The 22,810-nt window shown below is 34.6% G+C and overlaps 1 protein-coding gene across 6 annotated transcripts in view; it reads right to left on the bottom strand.

Moving 5' to 3' along the window:
- Positions 1-22,810, bottom strand: part of LOC122717197 (polypyrimidine tract-binding protein 2) — a 503,296-nt gene that overhangs the window by 73,175 nt on the left and 407,311 nt on the right. For all 6 annotated transcript variants that reach the window (XM_043941033.1, XM_043941030.1, XM_043941029.1 and 3 more), the window contains one exon: positions 6,408-6,557. In XM_043941033.1, coding sequence (XP_043796968.1) covers positions 6,408-6,557 — 150 coding nt within the window. The remainder of the gene's footprint in view (positions 1-6,407; positions 6,558-22,810) is intronic.

Here is a 22,810-nt window from a genome sequence, read left to right as displayed (position 1 = left end):
TTAATTTTAATTCCAATAATTTTTGCTCTAAATATACATACAATAATATAATAGTAATAAGTCTGACCAACGATGGATTCGTACCACTTTTTTACTTCACACTAAACTTAAAATTTCAATAAACAAAATAACGAAACCTCGTACGTATTCGTAGTACTATCCAATAAACTTCGTTAATTTTAATTCCAATAATTTTTGCTTGGAATATATATAATAGTAATACAATAATAATAATAAGTCTGACCAACGATGGATTCGTACCACTTTTTTACTTCACTTTTTTACTTAAACTTTCAATAAACGAAACCTCGTACGTATTCGTAATACTCGACAATGCGATTGATACAGTTGGTTGATACGCAAAATCAAGTTTCCAAGCACGTAAACTTTCAGCGATCCTAAACCATGGGCACGGGTGAAAGATCGTTCACCCTTATCCGCCATTTCCCTGCTCGCGTGATCGCGAAATTTCCCATTCCCCATGGAATAGGTGTCCGTTTCCGGCAAGTTGCCGGATCACCGGAGGAGGGAAGGAAAGAGCAGTTTGACAACTCCCTCCCCCCATGGGGATCCTCGTGTCATCGTCGTGAAACTCGAGCCACCCCCTCCCCCGCTTTGTCAGACTTTATCAACCCCTCCGCTTATTAACGGTAATTAACATTTTATCATCCGATCTCGGGCCTCGATTCTCCAATGGATCGAGAGGCTTTCGATTTTTTACGCGTTATTCGATCCGTTATATCGATTTATGTACATCGTGCTCGGGGCCTGGATGATGATAAATTGGAGCATCCATGAATTATAGATGGCGCGGAAGTGGGTTACGAGGGAAGTTTCGAAGACGATGGGAGGAGCAAGTTCGAGGGAACTGTTTCGTTTGGAATCCGATGTTTTTTTTTTTTTTTTNTTTTTTCGATTTCTGACGAGCGAACACTTTCGAAAGATTAGGGTCGACGAATGAGAGCGGAGGGGAGGATAATTTCGATAGGAAAGAAACGTAAAAAGGAAAGTTTGACGTTTAGGTGAAATTTTGCTCTATAGGCTAATATAATAATAATAATAATAATAATAATAATATAAATAATAAAATAATATAATATAATAATAATAATAATAATAATAAAATAATAAAAATATAATAATAATAATTGTGCTCGATATTAATTTAAAATATTTAGAATACTTGAAGAGACGTTCACTTTGGACATTGGATTGGTTAAACGTGGAAAAATTGTGGGTGTTGAATTTTTCGTTCAAACTTTCGTCGAAACGAAATCGTCTTTTTCTTTCTTCGCGATATACAACGACTATTTTCGATTGAAAAAAAGAGGAGAGGGAGGGAAGAGAAAAAGAAGGAAGCTCGTGTTTCCTGTTTCTTTCCAAAGCTATAAGAAAACTTTCGTAATTAATAAGTAATATCCTCACTTTATGGCGGAGAGAAAACTGTCGTAAAAAGTTGGCTCGCTCGTTTCTTACCCATAAGAAAAACAATACAAATAAATATCGAGGATATCGGGTCCGTATTTCATCGGAGGAAACTAATTCCTCCATGATGCTCCTCCTGCCGGAAACGCTTCCCCAACGGTGTGAATGCTATCGATTACAAGCTACGTTAATTGATTTCGTTCTCTAAAAATTGCGATTTTTCTACCAGGGAAGCAAGGAGACCGAAAAAAAATTGAAAGTCACGTTTGCGATATATCATGTGACTAGTAGATCAATTGTAGAATAAATTTAAATTTTCTGTTCGAAATCCTCTTTCCTGTTCTCTATTATTAACTTTGTTTCCAATCGATAAATTAATTTTCATATATTTATTACGATTTTTGTATTCTGATTTCCATTTTTCTTATTATTATTTCAACTCGTATTCTACAGAGAATAAACTCACTTCTAAACATCGCGAGAATAAATACATAATAATATTTATTTTGAAGATTATTTGCGAATTAACATTTGGAACGAATATCGAGTAAAAATAAGAAAATTTAATCATTTTTAGTTATTATTCGTATGTGACGCAATGAATGTACCACTCGATCCCTGTTTTCACCTCTTCCACCTCTTCATCATTTTCACGTATATTTGGAAACTAGAAATTTTCATTGAACTTTGAAAAGTAACGCGACACGATTGTGTATGGGTGGAAGGACTATTGAAAAAAAATTTTCGTGGAATGGAACAAAAATTCGGCGGGGAGCAAAAGCCCGTACGTTAGAAGTGGATTTGTTTTCCCAGGGTGCACGCGATGTAAATCGAGCTCGCGTAGAAGTACAATCGAGGCCCGCTGTTTGAACCAGGGAATTCAACAGCAACTGAAGAGGGAAATTTTATTACATGTTAACAAATCGGAAGAAAGAAAGCGAGCGGCAAAGAGAAGCAGAGGGGCGTAACGTGGAATTTGATTTACGGATTGTTGACTAGTGCAAGCTGACGAATATTTCCCCCCGAATTCCATATCCTGCATCGAGATTACCGCAAATTTCTTTTCTCTTAATATTTTAAAATATATTAAAATAAAAAAAAATATATATTTATTAAAATAATTAAAATTAAAATATATTTAATCGAACTTTTATTTTAGCTGACGAATATTTCCCCCCGATATATAATATAGGATAATTCCATATCCTGCATCGAGATTACCGCAAATTTCTTTTCTCTTAATATTTTGTTAGAATCGTTAATTTAACTTTTATTTTCTTGAAATTCCAAATTAAAATATATTTAATCGAACTTTTATTTTAGCTGACGAATATTTCCCCTCGATATATAATATAGGATAATTCCATATCGAGATTACCGCAAATTTCTTTTCTCTTAATATTTTATTAGAATCGTTAATTTAACTTTTATTTTCTTGAAATTCCAAATTAAAATATATTTAATCGAAAATCTTCGTAATTAAATTAATTTAAACGTAATTAAAACTGTCTATGAAAACTCTCTCTCTCTCTTCGTTAAAAAGAAATTCCTTTGCTCGAGAGATATAAATATATATCGAATAACCAAGGATCTCGATAAACGAAGCAAAGGGATGACAAAAGATTGTATAATATCCGGAAAGACAACTTATATCGACGTATCCAGTGGGCTGAGAACGGAGGGGACCAAGTGGACTCGATTGCCCCGGGGATTGTTCATAAATTATGGACGTGTTAATTATAATGGAGTTTCCAGGACCGTCCCCGTTTATTGACTACGAATCGTTGATGAGGCTTTGCACGCTCCTATTTTGGCAATAATTTCGACGATCGTGTCGCGTTGTTTCGACAGATTAGTTACGATATAGTCGAGACGAAAGGGAATTCCATCTTTTTTTTTTTTNTTTTTTTTTTTAAATTAAAATATTTTTAAAATAAATATATATAATTTATAATATAAATTAAAATATAAATTTATATTTTGATTGCACAATTACAGTAATTATTAAATAGTAATTCGATTCGAAACCGTTCGATAAGAATCTTCATCCGAATTTCAATATCTAAGCGCACGATCGGACATCAATCAGTTCTTGGTAAAAAGAAAATTTTGAAAATCTGAATTTTATGCTTACACTTTGTAGACATTATTTGTGTCGATTTTATTCTACGAATTCTCGAGCATTTTTGATTCCTTAAAATCTTGATATCCATGAAAAGAAGTTGTCACTTGTACTTGAAAAAGATTAAGAAATTATTCTTCGAATCGCGCGAAAGAAATTCCATAAATTCAATGACAAAACAAATTTCGAAAGATAATTTTTCCATTCATCGAGGACAACAACCGTGGAATAATATTTTTTAAAAAAAAGTGTTCAAAGTGAAGATTTATTAAGAACTTTACGATCATTTCGCCTGTTCTATTCAAATTCAAACAAGTGGAAAATATTCAGTGGAACGATCGAGATGGGGAAATTTATCGTAAAAATCCAATGCCAATTTCCCGCCACCGTAAATCTCTCGATAAAATTCTTCGAAGCCAACATTTGCATCGAATGGGACACGTTAATTAATCACGTTCATCGAATGATATCGTGGATGGGGCGGGATGGAAGGAAGACAATCTGAATCCCGAAAACGCGTTTCACAGGCTTTGAGAGGAGATACTGGCTCGACATTGTCGCGTAAAGCTTTCGATTACGCGCTTCCAATGAGATACAGCGGCCAAGATATCGATAATCGAAGCATAAATGTACCCGCAAACCGAATATTATCGAAACCGAGGCAGACGGCCATCTTAACATTTTAGAATAAAATTAGATCTAAGATACAAGTTTTATTGGTCAAATTTAATGTCGAGTTACAATTGTGCGAAATATTAGGAAATTCAAATTAGAATTCAAATTAGTTTTCAAAGAGGCAAAGATATCGCCATTTTCTTTTCAAAAGAAGAGTTATATATATATATATTTCATTAATTCGATTGCTTTTAGAAATCTTTTCGTTCGTAACAAAAGAAATCTTAAAAATATTCAAAAACATAATCTCAACTCCCTTTCTTTAAATTTCCAAAATTCTATATATCTAATATTACTCTATATTTAATTCTATTTATTCTAATTTACATACTCATCTTCCAATAATTATAATTTTCGAAAAGACAAAAATACATCACCATTTTCTTTTCAACATTTCATTAATTCGATTGCTTTTAGAAATCTTTTCGTTCGTAAATCTTAAAAATATTCAAAAACATAATCTCAACTCCCTTTCTTTAAATTTCCAAAATTCTATACATCTAATATTACTCTATATTTAATTTATATTATAATTTTCAAAAAGACAAAGATATCATTTTCTTTTCAACATTTCATTAATTCGATTACTTTCATAAATCTTTTCGTTCGTAACAAAAGAAACCTTAAAAATATTCAAAAACATAATCTCAACTCCCTTTCTTTAAATTTCCAAAATTCTATATATCTGTTCTAATATTACTCTATATTTAATTCTATTTATTCTATTTTTAAATACCCATTTTCCAATAATTATAATTTTCGAAAAGACAAAGATCATTTTGTTTTTAACATTTCATTAATTCAATTACTTTCAGAAATCTTTTCGTTCTTAAATCTTAAAAATATTCAAAAACATAATCTCAACTCCCTTTCTTTAAATTTCCAAAATTCTATACATCTAATATTATCTAATATTACTCTATATTTAATTTATATTATAATTTTCAAAAAGACAAAGATATCATTTTCTTTTCAACATTTCATTAATTCGATTACTTTCATAAATCTTTTCGTTCGTAACAAAAGAAGCCTTAAAAATATTCAAAAACATAATCTCAACTCCCTTTCTTTAAATTTCCAAAATTCTATATATTTTACCGTTCTATATATCATACCGTTCTTTTAATATCTTTCCAATCCAATATTGCACGAAAAAAAGAAAATGGCGAAGCATCCTTTAGAATTCTCTAATTTCGCGCGTCTTTGTCCACGATAGAAAATGGTGAAAATACAGCAGGGTGAAATATCGCGACCACTCGTTAAAAAGTAATTGCGCGAACAGCCTTCGCAATAAGTGAATATATAAGAGGGGAGAGAAGAGGAAGGGGAGGGATCCAAAGAGCGCTTTCTTCGTTTGCCTGCAAATTATCGCGTATGTCCGGTTCTCGCATATTCAGTCGTCACGTAGGAGGAGGGGGCAAACAGCCCTTGGCCAGAGGAAAACCACGCAGGGTAGTATGTTTTTCAGACTTCAGCCTCTTTCCCCTGAAGCTCCTTAATAGTAATTTCGGTTGGAAGATAGCGTTGAATACGCTTCTTGAACGGTAGGAAGAAAAAATTGCGTGGAAAGACCGGTTTTTCTTTGAACTTTGCACTAATGCGCGGTAAAATTCGTTTTATTGTGGATTTTTAGAGTGACTTGTTTTTGAATTTCTTTCTTTTCTTTTTTTCTTTTTTTTTTTTTCGTACGATATTTGGAAAGTGCACTGTCGCAAATTTATTTCTTCAAATTGGCGCGTAACGGTATGTAAAATATATAGAATTTTGGAAATTTAAAAAAACGGAGTTGAGATTATATTTTTGAATATTTTTAAGAATATTTTTTATTTTGAATATTTTTTCTTTTGTTACGAACGAAAATTATTTTTTCTTACGATTGTGATTGAGAGAAAGATAGAAGCGATATCACTTCTTTCTCGGGAGAATAATAAATAATAAATAATTTTGTAAAAAAAAAAAAACACATAGCTATAACATATATATAAGTTAAGAAAGAAATTTGTAAGGAGATTAATTAAATAAAAAGTATCTTTCTTGAATCAATTCCTCGTCTCAAGATCAATATTCTCAATAATATTCTAAATTTGAATATAATTTTTGGAATATAATTTTCAATTTTTTAAAAAAATTTCAAAGCCACAATTAAATAATTAACAAACAGGAATATCGATGATGAGTCACTTACCGCATTGTTGGTGTGCGTTTGATCCGTTTTGAGTTCACGATGGTTACTGAATTGAACGTAGACCGCTCTGCCACGGAGCTGGGCCATGCACGAGGCATAATAATTTACCATCGTCGCTGCAGCATTTTCATCCGCCATTTCCAGGAACGCCTGCAACACAAAATGGAGAGGACACGGTCAGAAAAGTAAATTGGAAATTGGTCAATGATCGTTCCTTGATAAATAAATTGATTATAATATCCCTTGCGAGGTTTTTTTAATTATTTATATAATTTTTTTTTAACTATTTAATCTTAATATATTAACGTTTCTCGTTTGATCGAATGTTAAATAAAAAAAATTATACATATATATAAAAGAGAAGGAAAAGAGAAGAAGATGATCGTCAGATAAATAAATAAATTTAACAAGACTTAATAACAAATAAAACGTTTTTACGACGTAAGGATGGCGCATAATAATTTTTCCCAACAGTTGGCTTTAATACAACTTGATCCAATTTAATTCCTTTTGCACGGAAGATTCACGCGAAGAATAATAATTCTTCAAAAATTCCTGGAGGTAAAATAATTTCCACAATGATCGATAAATGATTAATGATGGAGGATTCTTTGAAAAATCGCGAGATCCCTTCGAATCTGAAACATTTACGGAAACAAAGAGGGAAGAAATTCCTCCTCTTTCGTGGACGATTATCAATTATCGTCGAAGATAAAGCGAAAAAAAGGACGAGTTTTGAAATCGAACGTGTGTATGTGTGCGTGTGCGTGAGTGAAAAAGGAAGAAAGAGGAAGAGAGAGAAGGAGAAAGAGGAAAACTCGTCGCCCCGTGGAATCCAAATATTAATGCAGAATTATCTCTGTAATTGAATTTCCGCGTATTCTTCCGTCGATGTTACATCCAAGCGAGATTTCCTCCACCGACCACAGATATAACAATTTAAATATTTGCTGGGAACAATAGAAACTACTTTGCAAGCCAATGAAACGTCAACATTTCGATCCTTTTTTCTTTTTTTTTTTTTTTTTTTTTTTTTAGTCTCAAGTGTTTTTTTTTTTTTTTTTTTTTAAATAAAAGGAAACCAAGAGAGCGATTCAAAAGAAAATTGAGGAAATTGGGAAATGGAAATTGAGAAATAAATATAAACGGTGTTAAAGGTAAACTATTAACGATAGTGGTCGTGAGGGGGAAATCAATGTTGAAATTATTATAATGGATGGGAAAGATTGTGTACATGCGTTAATGGTATGGATAGAGTTGATAGAAATGAAATGATTAATTGTTAAATTAATAGATATTAATAACTGGAAATGAAATTAGAGGATGAGTGTGTGTAGTATATTAATTATTGTTAATTCGAAATTGTATAATATTTGCATATTAGATTGGTTTCATCTGGAAAATGTTTGTATTGATTGATTTCAAATTGGTTTATTAAAATTTAATGCAAAATTGAAGTTTTTTTTCAAAGAAAAAATTTTTCAAAATTTTCATAAAAGACAGACTTAAATATTAACATTATTCATATATATCGCGTTATATTTATCACGTTATATTTAATTTAAAATAATTTAAAATTTTTAAAAATAAGAAATTCTTATCATGTGTATTGTAATATTGTAAAATCTATATGAAATATAACTACAATATTAGTAACTGTCTAAGTAACAATCAATTTGGGAAACAAAGAAACTATAAATTTCTTTCACGATTGAAATTCAAAAGGAGAGAAGAGTGTGTTTTTAAAAATGATAAATAATTAATTGTACTTCATTGCTAAAAGTAGAGATATCGATTTCTCGTTAAAATGTCTCGGAGAACACTTTTTCATTCTTCCCTTTCTCCTTCTTTAAGCATTCTCTATTTTTCCCTTGAAACGAGACATTTCACTTTGAGCTCTGTAAAAATCCAGAACAGGGGATACCTTTTTCTCCCTCTCTCCCCCTTCCTTTTTTTTTTCTTTTTTTTTACATAAGAAAGAAAAAAAAAATATAAGAAAAATTAATCTTCCAGCAGATATTTTTAAAGATATCTTTGAAGACCACTGATTATATTTCCATAGAAGAATCTTTACTAGGTAATTGGATAAAAAATTAACAATGTAAAAGTAGTTTCGATGAAAAGAAAATAAATAAATAAAAGATTCTGAAATTTAATGACAAGTAATACAATTTTAAAAAAAATCCCAGGTATATAAAATTACTGAGAAAAATTTTACATCGAGTTTAAAGAAAAAATTAATATTGCAAATCACTAATTAATATTTAATCTCGCATCAAAGATAATTTGCATAATAAAGATTTTCCCATTTTTTTCTCCAGGTATCAGAATCCAAACTTAACGTTCTAACTCTATTTGACTTAATTTTCGTGTATTTCATTACATTAGCTAACTTTTATTTAAAAAAAAAGAAGAAGAAGAAGAAGAAGAAGAAGAAGAAGAAGAAAAGGAAAGCAAAAAGTCACTCGACAACCCCCTGCAGTAATAATTTTCTTAGCCGTTCTTGAAAAAAGAGAGAACGAAAGGGAGGGAAAAATCTGTCGAACAATCCAGCGGAGCAAGTTCGAGATTCCAGCTCGATTCGAGATGGAAAAGGAGGAAACAGCCATGGAACGCATTTTTACATTTGCCTCGGAGCACAGTAGCCGCCATAATGGAATATCTGAAGTTCAGCTCGGGTAAACACACTTGGGACACGGGGAAATTCAGCGGAAAAGAAGCGGGATGAAAAGGAAAACAGACGATTTTTTTTCCCGCTCCCTCCCTCTTAAAAAAAAAAAAAAAAAGAAACTCAGCATATACTCGGGTTAAAGCTCGAGCTTCAATTACGTTATCCATATTAAAAACGATATACGGCTTCGATTGTAACGAGGATCCACTTCTTTTCTTCTCTTTCTCTCTCTCTCTCTTTCTCTGCTGAGATTTCTTTTTCCATCTTGTTTATATATATATATGTGTCTGTGTGTGTATGTATATTTTTTGTATTTTTCTTCGTGAAAATTTAGATATATATATCTGTGTGTGTGTATGTATATTTTTTGTATTTTTCTTCGTGAAAATTTGAAGAAAATTTGTAAGAAAATTAAGATTTGTAAGATTTAAGTTTAATTATTATTTTTGGTAATTTTTATTAGATCTTTTTAATGGTTGAAGGTCAGGTTGAATTTTTCCAAGTTTTCAAGCATAAAATATTCTCTCTTCTCTTTGTTTCGAGTAGTTTCCAAGAATTTCGCCTCATCCTCGTTTTTCCTTTATTTTTTCTTTTCCTGCATCCCTTATATATCTCTCTTTCGCTTCAAACTTTTTAATCTTCCTCTCCTTCTTTTTCCTCTTGGTCTCATTTTAATACGTATCTCTCGGCTGAAAACTATATTACGCGGATCAGAAAAGTTTAAATTTTCCATTTTTCCATACGGTGAAATTTCCGAAATTTCGTATTCAATGTACGAATCATCATCGAGAAATTTCCTCGAATTTGATTCAGATTTCAAACAACTGCAAAACGAGTTTCTCAGTCATCGAAAGTGGTGAACGACTCTGGATTGAATCGCATTTCGAACTACTTCTTTTTTTCTTTTCTTTTTTTTCTTTTTTTTTTCAAGAAGAACAACAGGCAAAGCAGAATGTAATAACAAAATAATTCCTGCATTCCTGTTGTCGATCTCCAACGGTGGATTTTCTTTATTAAATTCCAACCCTGTACGCCTTAAGTATTCAACCCCTTCGAGCAGTCTGCTCTTTGTGAACGCGGTGAAACACGCTCCTTCCGATCATTCGAACGTCTTTTGTTCCTCCCACTTCTCCTTTTCTTTCTATCTTTTTTTTTTTTCTTTTTCCTTTTTCCAACGACCGATCCCAGGAAAACCGAATAATGCACCATTGAATCCTTAAATACGAGAGAGGATGTCGTATATTGTTAAAAAAAAACGTGGATATGTAATGGAAGAAATGGAGAGGGACGGAATACAGGCTATATTGGAATGAACGTTGAGATAACTTTGAAAGATCGTTCGAAACGTAATCCAGAAGGAAAAATGCCATACCTGAAATTTTCAGGATTTCGAAAGTAGGATGTTTCTTTTTCTTTTTAACACAAAATACTTTACGAAAACGAAATAAGAAAATATAATATATCGATTTATGATCTATTTCTTTTCATTTATTTACGATAAAGAAAGAATAAATTTTAAGATAAATTAGCCTTAAATGACTATAAATTCCATCTTAAAATTCTAATTATTCCATTGCTATATCTCTACTCAATAAAATCGATCTTGATCATTTAAAGCATATATGTATATTACTTTCACTTTACTAATATATTCTTAAGAAAAATAAAAGAAAGAATAAATTTTAAGATAAATTAGCCTTAAATGGCTATAAATTCCATCTTAAAATTTTAATTATTTCACTGCTATATCCTTACTCAATAAAACCGATCCTGATAATTTGAAGCATATGTGTATATTACTTTTATTTTACTAATATATTTTTAAGAAAAATAAAAGAAAGAATAAATTTTAAGATAAATTAGCCTTAAATGACTATAAATTCCATCTTAAAAATTCTAATTATTCCACTGCTATATTTTTACTCAATAAAATCGATCTTGATCATTTAAAGCATATATGTATATTACTTCCACTTTGTTACTACATTCTTCTATATTCTCTATATTCTATATTCTTCTATATTCTATATTCTCAAAACTGACTCAATCAATCTTAATTTTATCAATTAAAACGATATACAAATCGTTCGATGCTACAGATTATCCCAAGATGGTAGGATTCTGGCTTTAATTATTGTTATGAAGCGTTTCTTTCTCTGTGTATTTATACTGGATCCACTAACTGCGTCGTATCATCGATTGGAATTTGAAAGGCAGCTTTGTTCTGCTATTCGTTTTAATTCGGGCGCGCGATCCCCATTAAACGAGTCGCAAAATCCGATCAAAGAAAGTAGGAGCGAGGAACTTTGAACAACTAGAATTAACGACATCGAAAACTATTAAATTTCTGCAAACTCTCCTCGCTACGTAAACAGGGGCGGCGGTGGTGGTGGGGGATGTGTTTTAGCGAAACACGGGATTGGAACGAGCGACGATCACGCACAGACCTCGAAACGAAAACGAGGCAACCAGGGAACGTGATCGCTCCTCTGCAAATCTCGAATTTTCTCGAGGATGCCACCTATCCGTTTCATCGATTCGAACGATAGGCAAACATTTTCGAAACGGGAGTTAATTCGTGTAAATTTTAAAAATGGTTATACAGAATATTAATTTAATTAAAAATTGTGTTTTTCGATCAAGAGAATTTGTATTCGATCGTTCTCCGACAATGATAAAATTTTTATATCAGAGAAAGGGACAGATGTCACGCTATCTTAGAAACGGTTCTTATAAATAATAAAAGCAGGGTGTAGAACTTGTTAATTTTGCAGAATTAAGAGAAAGTTGATACGCTACAATTCATTTTCTAACTTTTTAAATTTTTATTCAAGTTAAGTTACTCGATTACCAAGCTCTTCAATTTGTTTCTGATATGTAAATTTGGAAATTTTCTTTGTTACGTAAAAAAATCACCCATTGTTGATAGAATATACCCAATTTTTAAATAAATAGAAATCCTTACTTAATCAGAAAATACTTATATATATACAACTTTTACCGATTTATCTCGTTCAACATACAAATCCACCCCCAATTAAATATTTCTACATTTTAATTAAAATTCGAGCCACACTCGACTCGGTTCCTTGGCAAAAATGAATCTACTTATACGATATATTGAAAAAAGCCCAACTCGAAAATGTGATATCGGCGTGGAGCGAAAAAAGGAAAAAAAAAAAAAAAAAAAAGGAAAAAAAACTACGAGAACTCATATAGAAGGGGGTTCGTTAGAGAAATTTCAGCATGCGGAAAAACTAGGGAATCGAGTTTCGGGCGATCATTCGTCGTTCATTCATTCGTTCATTCATTCGCATTTCCATGAGAGGTCATCACTCCGGGGGAGGGGAGGAGGAGGAGGAGGAGGAGGAGGAGGAGGAGGAGGGAGAGAGGTGAAGGGGCGGAAGGGGGTGAATAATATCGCGACGGGACCAACGCACACCAACCCCTGAATTTAACCCCGTTAACTCCGTTTCGAGGCGCTAATGACGCATAGAGCCGCAATTGGGTTTTCGTTCGGCGCGGGCCAAACGCACTCGGATTTCTCGCGAGGACAAACCGGGCCGCGTCGCCGTCGTTCTAATGTCCGACCGCCGGCCATTGTTCGCCACTGTTAAACCGGCGCCGTGATTGCCGTGAAAATGATCTATTCAAGGGGAAATGAGTATGCGCCGAAAGTTTTCGGGGGGAATGTAGAACGATGATGCTTAATGGCTGTTTCTGCTTCTCCCATGCCTTCTCTAACAGGCAGGTGTGATTAATCTGTGTCACTTTCCTTTCTCTCTCTCTCTCTCTCTTTTTTTTTTTTTTTAATGTCTAGGATTCAAAGGATATCCGGTTTGGTAATAAAAATAGCACAGTTGTGAGAATTAGGAATTATATCTCTAAAAAATGTCTATCTCAACGATTCTTCGGCAGATATTTTATCTTTAGAGTAAAAATTTTGGTATAGGAAGATGGTTAAACGTGTTTGTTTCAATTTCTTTGTTCGTGTTTAATACAAAATAATGTAATATTTTGAGAATTATATGTCTTCTTAAAAAATTTCTACTTCAACGATTCTTCGGCAAATATTTTATCTTTAGAGTAAAAGTTTTCGTACGATGTTTGTTTCAATTTCTTTGTTTGTGACAGGTGTGAAAGGTTTAGTAAAAAATAACATAATATTTTGAGAATTATATGTCTTTTTAAAAAATTTCTATTTCAACGATTCTTCGGCAAACATTTTATCTTTAGAGTAAAAATTTTGGTATAGGAAACGTGTTTGTTTCAATTTCTTTGTTTGTGACAGGTTTAATACAAAATAATGTAATATTTTGAGAATTATATCTTTCCTTAAAAAATTTCCACTTCAACGATTCTTCGGCAAATATTTTATCTTTAGAGTAAAAGTTTTCGTACAAACGATGTTTGTTTCAATTTCTTTGTTTGTGACAGGTGTGAAAGGTTTAGTAAAAAATAACGTAATATTTTGATAATTATATGTCTTTTTAAAAAATTTCTATTTTAACGATTCTTCGGCAAACATTTTATTTTGAGTAAGATATTTAGAGTAAAAGTTTTGCTATAGATGGTTAAACGTGTTTGTTTCAATTTCTTTGTTCGTGATAGGTTTAATACAAAATAATGTAATATTTTGAGAATTATATATCTTCTTAAAAAATTTCTACTTCAACGATTTTTCGACAAATATTTTACTTTTAGAGTAAAAGTTTTGGTATAGGATGATGCTTAACCGTGTTTCGACTTCTTTGTTTGTAAAAGGATTGAAAGAATATTTGATTTAGTAAAAAGTAATTTGAATAATGTAATATTTTGAGTATTAAAAATTGTATTACACATCTATAAATTATTATTAATTTTTCAATATTTACATTCGTGAAATAATTTTTAAAAGATTAATTCTAGAGGCCAAAACAAACAGAAAAGTAAATTTACAAAAACATCGATTGAGATTTATTTATCAAAAATTTCTAACACAATTTTTTTCTAATAACTAAACGAATAATCATCAATCGATATTTTTCCATTTATATTCGTTTTGATACATAAAAAATTGATTCAACATATTTACACCCCATCTAATTTCGTCAAACAATATTACAACAATACCAATATTAATCTATATATCACATACACAATAACAACACAACTGTCAATACATCGAATATTTTCTTCAATTACGTGTAAATATATATTATTTTCCTAACATTTGTAACCTATATTTTTACATACAAAAAAAGAAATTAGATATTAAAAATGTCCTCGATTTTCTTTCCCTCTCCCTCTTCCTCCTCGGATGATCTAATACGCATCGACACGAAAGTTCGATGCAATTTCGAAGGGAAAATCTTGGTAAGAAAGTGTGGAGATCCGGGAATGTACAATCATGGGAAAGAATGGGTGGCATGACGATAATCGTAGAGGCGTGGATATCCCTTGCGGTAACCAAGCCCATTACAGGGGTACAGGTCGCGTTTATGGGCTCGTAAATCAAATAGAGGGGTGGGTGGCATCGAGCGGATTATTATTTTGCGGATACACCCACTTTTCCTTTTTCCCTACCCCAGTTGCCGACACGTTGCCTGCGAAAAGTTAAGGATCACCCGATTTAAAGGGTGAGGGCGCAACGATCGAGTCTCAAGATTCGTCGATATCGCGACGATTACACTTTCTAATCGATGGAATAAATAAAGAATTCGAATAAAGAAGAGGCAGACAACTAGCACTAAGCGATATTTCGGGCGATTAATAGTCAAAGCTCGTTTAACGATTTATTTATATTCATCGCGATATAATTATACTTTCGCCCTAATCTAATCGCGGCGCAATGATACAATTTATTTATATTCATCAACGATTATTTATATTCATATAATTATACTTTCGCCCTAATCTAATCGCGGCGCAACGATCGAGTATTAAGATTCGACGATTATACTTTCTAATCGAAGGAATAAATAAAGAATTTATATAAGAAAGAGGCAGACAACTAGCATTAAGCGATATTCCGGGCGATTAATAGCGAAAGCTCGTTTAACGATTTATTTATATTCATCGCGATATAATTATACTTTCGCCCTAATCTAATCGCGGCGCAACGATCGAGTGTCAAGATCCGACGATTATATTTTCTAATCGATGGAATAAATAAAGAATTTGAATAAAGAAGAGGCAGACAACTAGCACTAAGCGATATTTCGGGCGATTAATAGCGAAAGCTCGTTTAACGATTTATTTATATTCATCGCGATATAATTATACTTTCGCCCTAATCTAATCGCGGCGATCGAGTGTCAAGATTCGTCGATATCGCGACGATTATACTTTCTAATCGATGGAATAAATAAAGAAGAGGCAGAGAACTAGCACTAAGCGATATTACGGGAATTCCGGGCGATTAATAGCGAAAGCTCGTTTAACGATTTATTTATATTCATCGCGATATAATTATACTTTCGCCCTAATCTAATCGCGGCGCAATGATACAATTTATTTATATTCATCAACGATTAATTATATTCATATAATTATACTTTCGCCCTAATCTAATCGCGGCGCAATGATCGAGTGTCAAAATTCATCGATATCGCGATATACTTTTTAATCGAAGGAATAAATAAAGAAGAGGCAGAGAATTAACACTAAGCGACATTACGGGAATTCCGGGCGACTAATAGCGAAAGCTCGTTTAACGATTTATTTGTATTCATCGCGATATAATTATACTTTCGCCCTAATCGCGGCGCAACGATCGAGTGTCAAGATTCGTCGATATCGCGATGATTATATTTTCTAATCGAAGGAATAAATAAAGAATAAAGTAAATAAAGAATAAAGAAGAGGCAGAGAACTAGCACTAAGCGATATTACGGGAATTCCNACGATTATATTTTCTAATCGATGGAATAAATAAAGAATTCGAATAAAGAAGAGGCAGACAACTAGCACTAAGCGATATTTCGGGCGATAAATAGCGAAAGCTCGTTTAACGATTTATTTATATTCATCGCGATATAATTATACTTTCACCCTAATCTAATCGCGGCGCAACGATCGAGTGTCAAAATTCGTCGATATCGCGATATACTTTTTAATCGAAGGAATAAATAAAGAAGAGGCAGAGAATTAACACTAAGCGACATTACGGGAATTCTGGGCGATTAATAGCGAAAGCTCGTTTAACGATTTATTTATATTCATCGCGATATAATTTTACTTTCGCCCTAATCTAATCTAATCGCAACGATCGAGTGTCAAGATTCGACGATTATACTTTCTAATCGAAGGAATAAATAAAGAATTTATATAAGAAAGAGGCAGACAACTAGCATTAAGCGATATTCCGGGCGACTAATAGCGAAAGCTCGTTTAACGATTTATCTACATTCATCGACATCGCGATATAATTCTACTTTCGCCCTAATCTAATCGATGGAATAAATAAATAATTCGTAGGAAGAAGAGGGAGAACACTAAATGAAATTACGGAATTGGCGATTAATAACGAAAGCTCGTTTATTATTACATCGGCAACAGTTAGTTCAAGCAATTTATTTTCACGCGTCCCATAACGCGTCTCGTGAAAATCATTTCGAACGACGGGGCTCGACGTTTCTCCGGCCGTCCGCGGATTCCCTCCCCCCTGTCCTCCTGTCCTCCAGTGAAATGGAAAAATGGGAGAAGATGGCAAATATAACGACACGCGCGTAACACGCGCGCGCGTGCTCGTGCACGTATACAAATGCGATGGAAGTTTCACCGGACAGGTCGTCCCAGAGGATCAGGAAGAAAAGCCGCTTCTGTCCTCGAAGCTCGGGGAACAAGCGAGGGAAGAAAGAGAAGAGGATCATCCTTTTTTTTCCCTTCCCTCCCCTCTTTGCTTCTTCTGTTTCTGTTTTTCCCCTCCTCGGACGGAACGGGGAGTTTTCCTTCTTTCTTTCGGAGACGCTCGATCAAAATTTATTCACGCACAGAGGCGGAAATTCTCCGCGGACTTCCGGCCACCCCTGAAAGTACCCATATTTTTCGACACCGAAATGTACTTTTTCTATCTTTCTTTCTTTCTTTCTTTCTTTTTCTTCGCGCGATAATAAATCCCAACTTGTCAGTATTACGCTTTTCCAAAACGTAAATTGGGGAGAGGTGTGTATCGAAATTTAAATCGTAACGATTTCCTTTCAATATATTTTCTTACGATGTAGTAGGATTTTCAGACGGTGAATTAAAAAATTTCCAATAAGAGCGAAGGTCAAAATGCAAAGTGTTATTTTTGCACGAATTTTTTCCCTGACAAAAATTAATTTCCCGAGGATAGAAATCGAGTGTCACAATTTTTGTGACAAAAGATTATGCGACGAAAAATACAGGGAAAGAAAAAAGAAGATCATTTTGAATTATACCACTCCAAATAATAATGGATAAAGTATAATTCGATCCAAATAGATTAAACTCATTAACAATCGCAAAATATCGCAAATTTACCAAAAAAAAAAAAAAAAAAAAAAAAATCTTCTCCCCGCTTAAATAAAAATCCCCGCCAAAGTATCAGCAACCTCGAACCTCTCCTCTCCTCTCCTCTCCTCTCCCCTCCGCGATTGATGAAAAACGTAAGCGTCCGGTAAGCAAACCACCCTCCACCGCCTCCAGAGCTAAGAAGCAGAGTTATTTCTGATTTAAATAAACTCTCCGAGGATCTCGTCTCAACGATTCGAGCCTCGGCTTGTTTGCTCGTCGATGACGCGAAGGCGCGGCTCACGAGGGGGTTCGAGCATGAATGTAATTTATCCCGGTTATAAGGGATGCGAAACGACTACGTTTGAACACGTCCATCCCCTTTACCGCGCCTCCTCCAATTCCCTGCCTTCTTCTTTCCTTCTCCATCATCTTCGCTGTGCCACCATCCCCCCTCCGACCCACCCCCATCCTCTTCTCCCCCGTTTAAACGAGAACGGGCGCACAGAGAGAGAGAAAGAGAGAGAGAGAGTGAGAGAGAGAGAGAGAGGAGGAGTGGGTGGGTGGGCCGAGGGGGGTTGTTAAGGTAGAAGCTCCGGTGAATCAAAGAAATATTATATCATTAACACAGACCCCAGGGTGCAATGGGGCCGACGAGTGTCTGCGCCGAGTTTCTCTCGTGCACCCCCGCCAAGAGGGCAACCCCTATCAGAAATGGAGGGGGAAGGGATATATATCTTGATAATTTGACGGGGCAAGGTGTACAGGGCGTAACCATTGTTTACGGCTTATAGGTTCGCTCTGTTACGAGGACAGAGTTTACGGAGAGGAGAGGAGATCGAAGGATAGGATAGGATAGGATCGAGGCGGAAGAAATAATTTACGGAATGGTATAAATTAATTCCGAGAGATAAATTGTGTTAATTGAAGCACGACAGAAGTTAATCGAAATGAAAAGAGGGAAGAGATTGGAAAGATAACGAGACGAGATGTTTATTTTTACTTTGAGAAAGTAAAACGTGTTGTAACGATGCAATAGAAGAAAATTATTTAGCATTAAGATAAAATTTCTCGGCGAACAGAAAAATGGGATAAGATAAAGGAACGCAATTTATCGAATTACCATTGTAATAAATAAATAATTCCATTCAGTTTCGCGAAACGTGAAATAAGAGTATTATATTAAATACTATTAATCCCTTCCTCTCCCTCCTGTAAAATAAATACGCGGAAGAGGCGATAATTTTCAATTTCACTCGTCATTACAGAATTAAGGGAATCCTTAAACATCCATCCGGCTAATTATTCATCAAGAGGACGAGGCGGTGTAGATTCATCACCGGACGAGCTGAATCACGCGACCGAGCTCCCCTCCCCCCTTTTGTTCATTTCGAGTATATATATATGCCGGGGGAGGGGGGAACAACATTTACGAGGCCCGAATGATTTATTATAAGCAGCTTCGTCCGGTGAAAACCATAATGCACCGAAGGAGGGGGAGGGAGGGAGGGGGTTATATCGAGTTTTGTGCGCGGCCGTGAGAACCGGCCGCGTGCTCGCGTCATTGTAGACTCGTGGAAACACGAGCTTTAACCGAAACCGAGGTAATCCTCTTACCCTTTCGAGTGTTTATTAATTTTTCGGGCTAAAATCCGATCTCTCTCTTTCTTTGTGTGTATATATGTATATGTATATATATATATATAACACGTATATCTCTTCACGCGCGATCGAGAACGTGGAAAACGAGGGAAACCGAATCGAATTCATTCCGGTTGGGAATAAAAAAAATCTTATTCGGTATTCACGTCTCAATCGATTGAGTTTCGTTTAAGTCTATTATTATTCTCTCTTTTTTTCTCTCTCATTTTTATGTATATATATATATATATATATATATATATATATATATATAAATGGTTTTTATTATTGGATTTTCGTTTTGGAAATTATATCGAATTATAATTATGCGCGCGTCGAATTTTTAACGAGCTTAATTAAATTTTACTTACTGTATTTCCAAGGAAAGAAGTGCGTTTTCATTTTGTGCAAAATATACTTACACGCTCGATAAAGGAAAAAGGAATTCAATGAAACAAACGTTTCTCGAACTCTGATTACGGTTCAGAAATTTAGAAATAAAGATAAAGATTTCCTCGGTGAAAAAGTGGAACAGATCCAAAGAATAACACTCTCCCCTATATAATAACCTATACAATAGAAATACAATAAAAAGAGAATTTGTTTTCTTCAATTTTCTACAGGTTTTTTTGCTGTTTCCGCAACCTTACACGCAACATCCAAAGAGAGATCCAAAATTCTATCTTCGTTTGGAAAGAAAATTCTAGAAACGACAGAAAAATCCTTAACGATTCGCCATCATTATTTTGTCTACCTGGAAGAAGGAGACTGACAACACGAAAGAGAGGTAAAACGAGGGAGGAAGTGTCCGTGAAGATGCCATTTCGAGGAATTAAATTATGCGTTCATCCCCCTTTAGGCTCCCCCGTCCCGTTTCCGGGGCCAGTTCAGCCATCTGCTTTCTCGAGGGTAACGGAAAACACACACACACACACACACACACACAGAGTGCCTCTCGACTCGAAACTCGATAATGGGTGCTAATTAATTAATCGAACCAATGGAGCCAGCCACGCGTCCCTCGAGAGCGGGTGGATATCAGAGCTTAACCTGCCGGAACCTCGCTTCCGGCGCCGTGGAAAATTATTACGCTGAACCGCTCGAGCAAAAATTGCCGCTTCGACAATGGAAAACGCGCTCGTGGAAGGCGTTAGTAGTAGTGGTGTAACTTCGTTTCGTATTCGTCGTGTAAGAGGGTGAGAAAGGGTGATATCTGGCCGATACGAGGGATTGGAGGAGGGATTTCCGGTTTGGAATTGGATGGAGTTGGGATCCAGTGATTTGTTGTGCAATTCGAGAAGATTTTTTTTTTAATCGAATGATTCAGCTTCGGGAGAAAGTGATATTCTTTTTCTTCTTCTTTTTCTTCTTCTTCTTTTTTTTTTTTTATAAATAAAAATATAAGCAGAGGGATAATAATAGGGAGATATTTTCGTTTAATACACGATATTTTATTTATTTATTTGTTTGTTTGTTTTTGGGGATTACGTAGGAAAAATTCTGGAATAAAGAAGAATAAAAATGTTGAAATTACGGGAACGAGATATTTAATTCTTGAATATATCAAGTATCCGATTCCGTTTATTCCGCGGTACGCTAAATATTTTTAGTTTTAAAAAACTTTCCGTTCCGGATAATTAACTTGGACAAATGGTCCACGGCCCTCGAAGAAAAATTATACCTACTTTCAGATTTCGAATTCCACCCACGGGACGTGTACGTTTATGTAGTTTATGTTTGTTCCTTGGTCATTTTTCAAAACTTTATGGGACACATGTGCTCCATTAGCGGCAAAAGGAATTTACTAGGTAAAAGTATTCGCGTATGAAGGTGAAAAATAAACGAGCGAATATAAACGAGGATTACGATGAGAGGAAAAAAAAAAAAAANAAAAAAAAAAAAAAAAAAAGAGAAAGAAAGGATGGTCGATGACTCGATAATTAGAAATAAATCGCATCCAACGGTTTAATACTGTATCTCTAAATAGGTCTAGTTGGAAAAGTTACGAAGGGGATTTAACGAAAGGCTAATCAATTGAGAATTGATGAACGCGCTATAGTTGGCAACAACTATTTGGACCATTGTTTCGTGATTATCGTGGAAGTTGCTTAATTCATGGCTAGATAGATTTGGAATATTGAATACCCTAATAGTTGTTTCTGTTTCTCTGAACTTTGTAAATGGACTAATAGTGTTCCATCGCCAATTGAACTTCCACCAAACTACTCACCTAGACAACCTCTCCCTCAGTTTTAATCAGAAAAACAAATATTTCGCTATACTTTCGCAAGATACGAATCTCTCGTATTTTCAAATTTTCTATTTATCTTAATTCGATACACGCGTACCATTCGTTCGAACAACTTTCACAAAATTCACTTCCCATTTATTGTTTAATTTAATTTTCCACTTTTCCAAATATCCAAATTTAACTACACGACTTTGTCCAAAATTCCTCACAACCTGTGTACAATATCATAATAATTATAATTGAAAAAAAAGAAAAATAAAAAGAGAGAGGGAGAATCTCCATTCCTTATCACGTCGTTTACAAAATAACATTTTACAAAAAAAATAAAAACGATCAAAATCATCAAGATCACACTGCCCGCACACCCACTTTTCTACACACCTCTATCCAAACCCACCAAACCACCCCCTTTACCCACCAAAATTACTTTCCAGTCACCGCAGTGGTTTTCATCCCCCCGCCCAACGGATAAAAAGAGCTACAGGTGTACTACACAGGTTGAGGGATGGATTCGTCGAGGGTGTTCGAATCCAAGTAGCACCCCCTCCCTCCACCTCCCCGCCCCGGAACGGCCGGAAGTCGGGATGAAAAAGTTTCTCGACCAACTTTGCGCGAATAGATCGTGAGAGGGAGGCAAGTGAAAAACGTAACTAGCAATAGGGACAACACGACACACACACACACACATAGAGGATATCCCTAGGGGGTGAAAGAGGGAAAATACCGGCTCGGCCAATGGGAATCGAAGCCGCAGAAGAGCCTCGGTGAAAACTCTTGGTCGACCTCCCCTACCGGTTACCTACCCTCTAGCCACTCTGCCTCTCCCCCGACTCTCTGTAATTTCCTCTTTCTTTCTCTCTGTCTTCGCCGCGGCTTCTCCTCTCCATGGAAAAAAGTCGCTCGCAAGCCGAAAAGCCGATCGTGCGCTCTTTGGACTTTTCGGATTTTTTTATTACAGGATGTTCGTCGCTTTGGAGAAGCGTGTATTGCATGTGTGTGTACCTGCACAATGTGTGCGTGTGTGTATATGTGTGTGCAGTTAGTGTGGATAGTCGAGAGTGATACGTTGTTTGGGTTTCGAAGAGATAGTGTTTAATGGAGAACGGGGGAAATTTTTAAATTATAAATCTACATGAAATACTTTGTGAATTGAATAAAATTATTCCAGCGATTGGGAACAAATTTTCTTAAGCCAAGCCAATTTTATCTCCCCATTTCCCCGGATATATTCAAGTTTCATTCCTTTTAATTAGCTTCTATCTGAAGAAACAGTCGAATGACGCCATGAGATTCCCTCGTTATTTGTATTCCCGTATAAATACGATTGTTTGCGTGAAAGAAGTTCTGTTCCCCCGTCTTCACAGCTAACATTTTCCTATTTCCTCC

Source organism: Apis laboriosa, unplaced genomic scaffold, assembly GCF_014066325.1.
Source record: "Apis laboriosa isolate Shangri-la unplaced genomic scaffold, ASM1406632v1 scaffold4_cov146, whole genome shotgun sequence".
NCBI lineage: Eukaryota > Metazoa > Arthropoda > Insecta > Hymenoptera > Apidae > Apis > Apis laboriosa.
The sequence above is the reverse complement of the archived record's forward strand: the minus strand, read 5'-3'. Positions and strand labels throughout refer to the sequence as shown.